Source organism: Mesoplodon bidens, assembly GCF_964165515.1.
Source record: "Mesoplodon bidens genome assembly, chromosome: 15".
Taxonomy (NCBI): Eukaryota; Metazoa; Chordata; class Mammalia; order Artiodactyla; family Ziphiidae; genus Mesoplodon; species Mesoplodon bidens.
Window position 1 is genome coordinate 86,753,834 of NC_138171.1, and position 12,058 is coordinate 86,765,891.

The 12,058-nt window shown below is 57.9% G+C and overlaps 1 protein-coding gene across 2 annotated transcripts in view; it reads left to right on the plus strand.

Moving 5' to 3' along the window:
• MAD1L1 (mitotic arrest deficient 1 like 1) overlaps window positions 1-12,058 on the plus strand; it is a 325,699-nt gene that overhangs the window by 83,032 nt on the left and 230,609 nt on the right. For both annotated transcript variants that reach the window (XM_081255711.1, XM_081255710.1), the window contains exon 10: window positions 1,631-1,717. In XM_081255711.1, the coding sequence (XP_081111837.1) occupies window positions 1,631-1,717 (87 nt within the window). The remainder of the gene's footprint in view (window positions 1-1,630; window positions 1,718-12,058) is intronic.

Here is a 12,058-nt window from a genome sequence, read left to right on the forward strand (position 1 = left end):
TCTATTTTATATACAATAGTGTGTATATGTGGATCCCAAATTTCAAATTTATCCCCCCTCCCCACTTTGGTAACCATAAGTTTGTTTTCTATGTCTATGGGTCTATTTCTGTTTTGTAAATAAGTTCATTTGTATCATTTTTTTTAGATTCCACATGTAAGTGATATCACATGATATTTGTCTATCTCCATCTGGCTTAACTTCACTCAGTATGACAGTCTCTAGGTCTATCCATGTTGCCGCAAATGGCATTATTTCATTCTTTTTTTATGGCTGAGTAGTATTCCATTGGGTGTGTGTGTGTATGTGTGTGTGTATACATCTTCTTTATCCACACATCTGTTGATGGGCACTTAGGTTGCTTCCATGTTTTGGCTATTGTAAATAGTGCTGCAGTGACCATTGAGATGCATGTATCTTTTTGAATTAGAGTTTTCTCCAGTCCCTCTCCCAGGGGTGGGATTGCAGGATCATATGGTAGTTCCATTTTTAGTTTTCTGAGGAACCTCCATACTGTTCTCCATAGTGGCTGTACCAATTTATATTCCCACCAACAGTGTAGGGGGGTTCCCTTTTCTCCACACCCTCTCCAGCATGTCTTATTTGTAGACTTTTTGACGATGGCCATTCTGACCTCGTGAGGTGGTACCTCATTGTAGTTTTGATTTGTATTTCTCTAGTAATTGGCGACGTTGAGCATGTTTTCATGTCCCTGTTGGCCACCTGTATGTCAAAGACATTCTTGGTGTATGTTCTCCTGAGCCATGGTGCTGAGCTAGAGGAGGGGGTTCAGATTGAGGCTCAGTGCTGCTGAGAGTGGGTGGCCTTTGAACCAGCCATCAGTGTCTTTGAGTCTCAATTTCCCCGTTTGCAAAATGGAAACAGTAAACAGCAGGGCAGCTCTGAGCATTAACTGAGATCGTTAACCTGGAATAGTTTTTTTTTTGTTTTTGCTTTTTTGCGGTACACGGGCCTCTCACTGCTGTGGCCTCTCCCGTTGCGGAGCACAGGCTCCGGACGCACAGGCTCAGCGGCCATGGCTCACGGGCCCAGCCGCTCCGCGGCATGTGGGATCCTTCCGGACTGGGGCACGAACCAGTGTCCCCTGCATCGGCAGGCGGACTCTCAACCACTGCGCCACCAGGGAAGCCCCTGGAATAGTTTTGAAAATAATGAGGCATTGGGCATGTGGGTATCTGTTGTGGTTGTTACATTGCTGCTGTTCTCATACCTGGATTTTGAAGTGGAAGGGAGGAAAGGCAACTGGAATACACTGGGCACCTCCTCTGCTAGCTGCCTGGTAGGTGTTTTTAAACCTCACTTCAAATCCTCTGCATGGTGACATTGTTATGTATCGACCCTATTTTTACAGGTGAAATAAAATCAAGGCTTACAAAAGTAGTGTCCCCAGTGTTACATGGCTAGTGGCTGGCTGTGGTGTGAGCCCAGGTGGCGGTGAGTGCACAGCTCCACACCCCACTGCTCCGGGGACGGTGCGCAGGCCCTCACTCGCCCCAGGTCTGTGAACCGCCAGTGGCTGGCGTGGCTTTGGGCCGCCTTCTAGTGTCAACCAGTCCCCCTTCAGGGCACAACCAGCACTGACACGTGTTCTTGTTCTTGACCCCCCCAGGACCCCAGAGGACCTGTCCAGGTTCATCGTGGAGCTGCAGCAGCGCGAGCTCGCCCTCAAGGACAGGAACAGCTCCATCACCAGCAGGTAGGCCTGGCGGCCCATGGTTTTGTGGCGATATGTCTGCTTCGGAAAGCGGGGTGCCGGTGAGTGTGCCCCTGGATGAGGAGTGGCTGTGCTTCACCATCCCTGCCTCGGCCTGAGTGAGCGGGAGCTGGGGCAGCGGGGTACCCCGTGGCAGTGAGACTCAGCTGAGGCGGCGGGCGTACTGTCATCTGGACGCTGTGGCAGATCAGCCCTGGAGCGCTGGGCTGGCTTCCGGGCCATGGGGTCTGGGAGGAAGACGTGCGCCCCACCAGGAGCATGTGCGTCTTTGTGGAGGCATGGGCTCTGCGTGGCCCCGTGAACGTGTGGAAACCTGGAACCTGGGTTGAAGTGTCTGAGTGTTTGTACGTGTGTGTACTTGTGCCCTCGGGAAGGGTCCCACGTAGCAGCACAGCTGGGCCATTTGTGTCCACACCCAGGCAGGCAGCTCTGACTTCCTCCAGGGCCTGAGGAACTGGTTCCATACCAGTTCTGCCTCTGACACCTGCTTAGTGCCCCAGGAGTCAGTTCAGCTCTGCCACTAACTCCCAGGTCAGCCAGACCCCACAGGTGAGGGCTTGGTCCCACAAGGCGCGCCTGCCTCGGGGTTCCCAGGCTACCCGCACTTCATCTGACTGCAAATTCAGGGTCCCCCCAGCCCCTCTCTGATAGTTTGCTGGAATGATTGACAGAACTCAGGAAAGCACTTTATTTAGGATTACTGGTTTATTACAAAGGGTGCAGCTTGGATCAGCCAGCTGGGAAGAGATGCATGAGGTGTGTGTGGGGGACGGGGGCAGAGCTGCTGTGTCCTCTCCAGCTGTGCTGCCCTCCCAGCTCCTCCTGGTGTCCACGGACTCGAAGCCGCCTTGTTCAGCAGTGTCTATGGAGTTCCCTGCTTGATTAAGTCATGGCCAATGGCGACTCACTTGGTCTCTATCTCCGCTCCCCTCCTTGGAGGCGGGGCGGGGTGGAGCTGGAAGTTCCAACTTCTCTTCCCCTGGTTGGTTCCTCTGGCTTCTCCCCCGCCTTTCCTGCCCAGGGCTCTGGCTGAAGGGGCTTGTTAACAAAAGGCACTCACCTCGTTCAGGAAATTCCAAGGGTTTGTGGAGCTCTGTGCCGGGAAGGGTACCAAACCAAATGCTTGTTCCTCACCGAGCCGCACTTGGGCTCTTGCAGGGCTGTCCGCTTCTGTCCCCTGGGGCCCAGGCTGGTTTCTCTAGTGCTTGCAGGGTGGCTGACCAGGTTCTGGGTGTCACGTCAGAGGCAGAAAGAGAGGTCTCCTTCTTGGGTCTCCTTTTTGGAACAAGGAAACCTGTCCGAGGACCCCCACTGGCGGCAGACTCCCCGCACCCCAGTCACTCTCACTGGCCCAAGTGGGGTTGAATGTCTGCCCCAGACCAGGTACCTGTGGAGGATGGTGTTAAACTAGTCAATTCCTATGTGATTCACTTGGGGGTAGACAGCTGAGTGAGGTCAGCCTCTCCAGTGGGTGAAGGGCTTGGGGGCAGGCTGAGAGGACGGTGACCACAGAGGGACCTCGGGTGCCCTGCACTGGCTGACTAGCTGGTTGGGGGTGGGAGTCAGCCTGCTCTCCGTGATCATCCTCCACGGCCTCACCCCCTGTGCAGATAGCATTTCAATAATTTATTAATAACTGAAGGAAGGCTTTCTTGTTTGGGGGACTGATGTCTCTTTGAAAATTGGCCTTTAGAAGCATCTGGTTATATTGGACATAATCACATCAATTTAGCTTAAAAACCTCAAATGAGGACTTCCCTGGTGGCGCAGTGGTTAAGAATCTGCCTGCCAATTCAGGGGACATGGGTTCGAGCCCTGGTCCAGGAAGATCCCACATGCCGCGGAACAACTGAGCCCGTGTGCCACAGCTGCTGAGCCTGCGCTCTAGAGCCCGTGAGCCACAACTACTGAGCCCGCGAGCCACAACTACTGAGCCCGTGTGCCACAACTACTGAAGCCCACTTGCCTAGAGCCTGTGCTCCTCAGCAAGAGAAGCCACTGCAATGAGAAGCCCTCCCACTGCAACGAAGAGTAGCCCCCGCTCGCCGCAACTAGAGAAATCCTGCATGCAGCAACGAAGACCCAACACAGCCCCAAAAAAAGTAAATTAATTAATTAATTTAAAAAAAAAAAAAATACCTCAAATGATAAAGACTTCAAGGCTACTGTCAGATGAAACGGGCATTAAAAGTGATTTGAAATTAAACCTTTGATTTTTCCAGGCGATCCTCTTTATTTTACTTTGAATTTGAAAAAGAATGAACTATTAGAGGAAAGGGAACTTGTCTGCATTTTTCTCCCGCCAAACTGAGAGGTACTTTCTAAAATGACCTGCCTTGAGCAGCAGCAGGAAATCCAGCCTCTCAGCTTCGTGAATGTAGCTCTCGTCCACAGCTCTGGCAGTGCTTTCGACTATGGTCACACATACAGATTCAGCCGTCCCGTCTCTTCTCTGGGGTTGGTTCAGGAACGGACTCTCCACCTCCGGGAGCAGTCCTTCATGGTGGCTGGTAGGTCTGCGTGACTCCTGCCAACTTGTCCACCTCTTGGGACCCTTGGGCTTCCTCTGAGAGCCGATGCAGCCACCCAGGAGCAACTGGGTCTCGGGCATCCCGAGAAAGAGCTGTGTGCTTCACCTCTTCTGCAGGATGGGCACCTGCCTGACGGGCCCCGGGAGGTGAGGTGAGGCGTGACAGCGTGGGGCACAGGGCCCAGCAACGGCCGCTTGCCCGCTGGATGGAGGTGCCCTTGGTCCCGTCCTCAGTCAGCAGACTGACCACGCGGCTGTCCAAGGAGCACTTCCGTGTGCTGGCGGCGTGCCCAGCGCGTACGTGCATCACCCCCTTCATCTCAGGGAGGTCCCGCGGGAGATCTCCCTCCTCCTGGAGATGGAACGGGTCAGAGAAGCCCGGGAATGTTCTTAAGGCCTCAGCCGATAAGGGGCCGTCGGGTTCCTGCCCCGTCTGTTCATGGTAGAGTCACATGCAGGCCCTGTGGGGAGGTGGCAGGGAGCTGGGGTCCTGTGCCCTCGAGGCCCTTGCCGAGCAGAACGGGGAGGGGATGTGTGCGCAGCGCCATTCACGCTCGCAGGGGTCTGGGCAGCTGATGCTCTCACAGGCAGCAGGCCGATGTGGCCATGATGGGGGTGGTCCGTGCGGAGGCCAGGAAACCTCCTGAGGCGGGAACAGCTGATTTCACTTCCTCACGTCTTTAAAGGCAGTTGGGCAGAAATTCAGGTTAGGCGGGAAGAGGCACCTTGGCAAGAGGGTGAAAGCCTGGGGTCTGGCCAGCACGCAGGCAGGCGGGGGTCCAGTCGGAGGGTTCGGAGGGCTGTTTGGGGTGGGGGGCGAGATGGCAGGAGGTGCCTGGCGTTCAGCAGCGCTCAGGAGACCACAGGTGGCGTGCAGGCGGTGGTGGGGCCAGAGGTCTTGCGGGGTGCTGGTTGGCACCTTGTAAGCGTGTCCTTTGGGGAGAGCTAACAGCTGTGTGCCTCTGTCAGCGGGCTGTCCTGGACCGCCGGGCCAGCCTCTCTGTGCTTTCCGTTTCGTGGCTGACCTCGGACAGCTCCAGGGGCACCATTGATCACTGATATGAATGGGTGTGTCAGTGCCTTTGGACAGGAGTTTAATTACAGCCCAGGGAACCTTGCCTTTCTTTTGTGGCCGCCCCAGCATTGGTTTTGGCACTTGAAGGCTGATCCTGTTCCCTTGGAGGTGTGCTGAGGACACGAGAGTATTCAGGGTTTGTGAGCGGCTCTAGGTGTGTCCCCGTCAGTGTTCTGCATGCAGCGCTCCCCTGACACTGCCATGCAGCCGCCTGTGCCCTAGTGGGCCCCGAGAGCATCCTGGAGTCTTTGGGACCCAGCACCTCACTCTGCAGCCCTGGCGTTTGCAGAGCCAGGGGCGCTGTGGGCCGGGCTGGACGGGAGGCCGCGTCTCCTTGTGGCTCAGGACCTTGTGGACAGCCTTGAAGGACAGGGGAGCAGGGAAGCTTGTGCGGGGACACGTGGGGCTGTGATGCCTGCATTTCTCTGCCTTGGTGGAGAGTGGGGGATGGAGTGGAGCGGGGCCTCCTGGGGTCCAGTTCTCACCTGGGCACATGGCGTGCTGGAGATGGTGAGAGTGGTGAAGCTGGCTGAGCCTTTGCTGGTACCCGGTTCCATCTCACCTGAATGCTGCGAGATGGTGCTGCTGTCCTCTGTTTCACAGCAGAGAGTCGAGCCCTGTGTTGAACAGCTAGGAAGCCATAGAAACAGGATTTGAATCCTGGTCTGTGCATCCTAGGAGCTCCACACAGTTTATTTGGGGCTGGAGCCCCAGTCCCTGAGAGACTACATGTGGCTGCAGAGAACCCTTGGTCATGCGTTCCTCTGCTCCATTGGAGACATGCGTCATGGGCAGGCCGGTGTGAGCCTCAGGCCGCATCCTTGATGCGGATTTAAGGTAGAACCTGCTGTAGAAGTGAGCGAGGAGAAGCCGTGCAGACTGCGTGGTTCTGCCTGCCGAGCCCGGCTCTTTGCGGCTGATGATCCCTCTATACAGTCAGCTTCAAGGGCTGCCTGATCACCCCCGAAGCACACCAGCCCTGGGCTGCTCTAATGACTGAAGTTTTTTGTTTGTTTGTTTGTTTTATAAATTTATTTATTTATTTTTGGCTTGCGTCGGGTCTTCGTTGCTGCACGCGGGCGAGCGGGGGCTACTCTTCGTTGCGGTGTGCGGGCTTCTCATTGCGGTGGCTTCTTTTGTCACGGAACACGGGCTCTAGGCCTGCAGGCTTCAGTAGTTGTGGCTCATGTGCTCAGTACTTGTGGCTCACGGGCTCTAGAGCGCAGGCTCAGCAGTTGTGGCGGTCGGGCTTAGTTGCTCCGCGGCATGTGGGATCTTCCTGGACCAGGGCTTGAACCCATGTCCCCTGTACTGGCAGGCAGATTCTTAACCACTGCGCCACCAGGGAAGGCCTGCAGTTTGTTTTGAAGCTCAGGTCTTTCCTCCTCTGGGCTCTGCATGTCTCAGAAGAGCCCTTGGCCTCAAGCTGTCAGTGTGTGAGGAGCCCTGCAGTGCCTGGAGCCCTGGTCTTGCCTTAGAACTCTGGCCGGTCCTGGATGCCCCTGGGAGCCTTCTGGTGCCTTGGCCTGGGCCACTGACCGGGGAGCCAGCCGGCCCCCTCCACATGGCACTGCCCTCCTCATGCTGGGGGCTCTGGGCAGCGTTGGGAGGAGATGATTGTTGTTTAGTGAAGGGAGCTTGAGGATGAACGGATGGAGTACCACCTGCCTTAGGAGGTGGTGCCCTTGGCTGCTGTGTTTTCCTGGTATCTGCCAGGTTGATGGGTTTCTCTGCGCCTCCCAGGGGTGACTTCAGGTCAGCATGACAGTTATGATTCTTAATGTGGCTCTTTTCTCCCTTTGTGCAAACCATTTAGTCTGTCGTTTCAAATCTCGGAATATAATTAGGCCTTGTTACATTTGTCACCTGTGTCTATGTGAGTTACGATAGACTCAGCTGTCCAGAGGCCAGCCAGGCCAGCAATGGGAACAGAAGATTCTTGATGACCAGGGGGTGGGAGGGAGAACCTGTTCCCTGTGCATCTGGCTGGATTTCATGCTGTGTCTGACCCGGGTAGGGGAGGGTGTGGAAGCTCTCGCTTGTCTAAACGCAGGCTGCTTGTGGTCCAGTCTTGCCCCGCCACGGAGTAGCTCTATGTTGCTGTGTCCCCACTTTCTCTGCCTCACCAGTGAAGGTGATGGTGATAAGTCGTAGGATTGTCATGAGAGTTGTCACAGAGCCTCGGTGAAGCGTTTGGGGTGCACCTGGTGCAGTGAGCAAATGTTGGCTAGTGGTCATGGTCATCGTTGTCACTGTCCTCTTGTTTGAGGTACCTGGGAAAGTGTGGCTTCTGGGCTAGCTCAGGGCAGGGCAGTGGTGAGTTTTCCGGCAGGCTCGTTAGGAGTGAGAAGGTGTGTCTTTTGGGGGGGGTGGCAGAGAAGATGGGGAGGGGGTGAAGGTGTGGGTACACCTGAAGGATGGGGTGCGGGGTTTGCTGTGGACCAGATGCGGCAGGTAAGACAGAAAGACAAGAGTGTGGTCTTTGGGGAGAGCGTGTGAATGGTGGATTTGCCTCTTAGGTTGCCGGAGAACTTAGCAGAAGAGCAGGTGAAGGCAGAGGGGACCGGGAGTTCAGCTTGGGACGTGGTGATGACAGGAAGAGGCCTGGTAGACAAGCACCTGAAGGTTGGAGAGGGTGGTTGGCTGTGGAGGCTGCGGTTGGCTTAGCCGTCTAGACTAGGGGCGTGAGTGTGGATGCGACCCCGCCCATGGCCTAGAGCCGACCAGGCAGGCGGGAGCACCATAGAGCAGCGCTGAAGTCCTCCTCCACCTGGACCGAGTGATAGTGGGGCAGGTGGGTGCTAGCTGGCTCAGGCCCACTGGCGTCCTCGCCTGGGGCGCTCCTCGCTCAGGCATCCGCGTGTAGCCTGGCCCTCCCTCCTGGGGTTGTGCTTGGGCAGTTCCTGGTGACTGTGCCGCCAGTGGCACTGTGCACGCCTGCCCTCACCACGCTCCGTGTGTGTCCTGTCCCCCACTGCCGTGCAAGCTCTCTGCATCCAGAGGAGGGCCTGGCCCAGCGTGCGCTTGTTGAGCGAGTGAACGAGTGAACGGCTTAGCTGACTGTGCACAGGAACGTGTCAGACAGACGGAGTGAGGCCTGCGGCCCGGCTGCCTGTGCTGCACCCGTCCTGGGGCGCCAGCCTGGAAGTCAGGTGGCCAGAAGCCCAGGTCGGGCTCTGCACGGGCTGGCCCGCCTCTGACCCTGCCCTCTGCTGGGCGGCTGGGTGCCGTCGTGGGGGCCCTCTGTGCTCCCTCCGTCTTGCGTGGTGCCCCAGCTCCGTGGGCTTCAACGGGCTCCGTGATCACCCGGTGGCCTTTACTGGGAGGCAGGGACCCTAGGGAAGTCTGCACCGCGGTGCTGACCGCGGGCCACAGCCAGTCTGCCTCAGCTTCTCGCTAGGGTGACTCGTGTGTGCCCTATGGGGACCTTCGCAGGCCCTCTTGACCCTTTATCCCCCTGGAGGGTGCTGAGCCTGGCAGGGAGAGCACGGGAGCCACAGAGAAGCCGTCGTGGAGGATGGTCTGCTTCCGTCCCAGGCAGGAGCGGTTTGAGCGAGCACCAACCGTCCCCCACCTGGTCTCACGCTCGCCTTGGCCTGCTTCCTGTCCCCGCAGCAGTGGCCCCAGGGGTTTCCAGTGATGAAGACCAAGGCCTCGCCTGTCCAGTCAGCTCTTGATGCCACTCGATGTAAATGGGCTTTGGCAGGAGACACGGCACCAGCCTGTGTCTCAGGCTCGTCTCCACACGTTCCTCCGTGGTGGTCGTGCGGCACGCAGGTTCCAAGGATGCCGTGGGGCACGCTGGCGGTGAGCTCGATGGTTCTAGACCAGGAAGCCTCTTCTTCAGGCCAGGCTGAGCTCCCACAGCTGGTGCTAGTCACACGGCTCACATGGCACGTGGCCACCGGGAGGAGCGCCGAGACGTGTGTGTGTGTGTGTGTGTCTCCAGGGCGGGGGATGGAGTGGGTCCCGGCAGACACACGCAGCCCCGGACTGTCGGGCTCTGACTTGTAGCTTCATCCCTGCACCTTCCTTCCGCTGACTGGCTGTGAGGTCTTGAGGAAGCTCCAACTTTATGGAGCCCTCGTTTCCTCTCCTGTGAATCGGTCATGATGACATTTATTCACGTGCTGACCGACTCCCAGGGCCCTTTTAGGGTCTCTGAGAGTTGGCACTGGGCTGCCTTCTGTGGCTGGCTGCTTCAGTGCAGAGGCCAGAGCACAGCCGTCTAGGGCGGCCTAGCCGTCTGTCCGGGGTGGATGGCGCCATCCAGTGCGACTCTCTGCGATGCTAGCAGTGGTTCACGTGCTGTTGGGGGCAGTGGCCACTGGCCACACGCAGCTGTTGAGGACTTGAAATGTGGCTGGTGTGAGTGAAGCACTGCATCTGTGACTGAAGCGTGCATTTAAGCCATCACGTGTGGAGAGGCTGTCCTGTCCGTCCCCGTGCTGTCAGCTGTCCTTTCCTCCTGGTCTTGCCTCGCTCTTCACAGCACTAACCTGACACATTCGTGTGTTGATCGGTGGGTTAACGTTTCTTGTGTGCGTCTTCCTCTTGGAATGTAAACTCCATGAGAGTACAGTGACTTCGGGGGTGTGTGCCTGGCGGAGAATCGAGGCCTAGCAGTTGTTTGTTGAGTGAATAGTAAATGTCTTCTCCTCTCTCCCCTGTTAAGACACGCTGTTAAGTCCTGGTGGGGTGGGAGGGGGACATGTGCTGGCTCTTTGGGTGCCCGTGTCCCTGCCCTGGCCCGACCAGGATCGGGGCAGGCAGGACGTATTCGGTGCTGACCCTGGAGCGTGGCTGGTGCCTCCGTTTGTCTCTGTCCAGTTGTCCATCAGTCCCTCCCTTGCTCTGGTGAATCAGGTGTGGCAGCAGCTGGAGTGGATGAGCTGGCACGTCCAGTGGCCTGCTGGCTGGCCTGGCACCGGCCCCCTGGGTCCCAGCCCCTGCCCTGGCTGCAGTGCCCGCCAGCTCTCCCCGTCGTCCGCTCGGCCTCGCTTTGTGGCAGATTGATGGCTTAAAACCCACCAGCGAGTGAACGTGGCTGTTCTGCTTTATACCGAAGTGATGAGTCATCTGATTTCCCTTCAGATGGCACCTGGGAAGGTACTTTGTGCTCCAGGTTTGTGCCTGGTGCCCGAGTGGGGCTGGCCAGTTTCCCTAGTGGCCGCGGCACTCGGCGTCCCTCTGAGCAGGTGGCAGTGTCATTGAGATCATCTCTCTAAAAAGCGCTGGCCGCTTCACGGTGTTACGTGAACCTCAGTGGAGTGAGTGCCTGCCATGTGGTGCGTGCATGCGTGCGTGTGTGTACACACATACACAAACACGTGTACATGCTCACATGTACTCACACATGAGTACTGAAGCACTGAGAAAATATAAAGCTGTTTGTTCCCGGGGAGAGATCTTTTCTTACTTCCTGGCTACCAAGTAGACCAGGGAACGTTTCTTAGAGGAAGTAGCTCTTGTATTAGATCTGGCTGGAATTGTGGAAAACAGCAAAACCCCAGAAGATAGCATCCGGGGTGACCCAGAGCTGGGGCACCTGCAAGAGGGCAGCTGCTGGTGTCTCCTGGTGCTTGCCTCAGACCTCGGCCACTGTCTCCTCGAGCTGCCGGCCCTCAGTCTGCGGTCGGGACGGTCCGCCCTGTGGTGGATGCGTATGAAGGGCTCCCGGCCCGGCCAGGGCGCGTCCCGGGGGCACCAGCTTGGAGAAGCTGCCCCTGTCCCCGGCGCCCCTCCTAGTCCCACCTGGGCCGAGTGGCGCCAGCTCCCAGCAGCCCATCTGGACCGTGGCTGGCGTGTCTGCTGCGTGTCCAGGGCAGGCTGACGACTGAGGAGGCAGGACATGCGTCTGCCTGCGACACTGGCCTCCGCAGGGGCCGGGCGCATGTGAAGGCTTCATTTCCCTTCTCTCCAAAGTGGGGTCGGCACGGTGTCTGCTTCCCGGGGCGGTGGTTGCCGGGCACACGCGGCTCGTGGCAGGAAGCCGTCGTCTCTGTCGCTGCTGAGCCAGTTCCCCCTTCTGTGGGACAGGCCGCCGCAGGAGGGCTCGCCACCCCACGTCTGGTATCTGGCGCACTCACGCTGACACGGACCTCTCAGGAATTCAGGGTGCTTCCTTCCCTCCCTGGTGGCGTGGGAGGAGCTGCGGCCGGTGCCCCAGAGCCGTGTCTCTTAAGGGACGTTAGGGGCCAGCCTTGCCGCGTGGGGCCTGCTTGGGGTGTCGGGGCCGAGCACGCTCACCTGTGCCCTCCCGCCGTCTGGGGCGCCGCAGTGTGGGCACAGCCTCTGGGCTCTGCCCAAGTCTGCCAGTCACGTTAGTTCTCGGACCTCCCTTCTTGCCTGGGACTCTTGGCAGGAAAAGGAGAAGCCAGCAATCGCTGTGAGCATGCGGCTGAGTGCAGGGGACCCCCGGCCTCCTCGGTCTGGTGGAAGGCACCAGCACCTGCTTGCAGTGCCCGTGTTTGGACGTGAGGTGGTGCCTGCAGCCCTCGGAGCCACTTCCTGCGGCTCTCTCCTCAGACCCTCCTCCGTGGCCTCCCCAGCGGGAGTGCTGTTACCAGGCTTCTAAATTTTGTGGCCAATTAGAAAGGGTGGGGAGAGCAGTGACCGAAAGCACTGGGGGTGAATGGACCTCTTCCGCAGACGCCTCCCTGGGAACTGGTTCCTGTGTTCCTCTCCTTGCGTGGTGGTTCCTGGGTCTTCCAGTTGC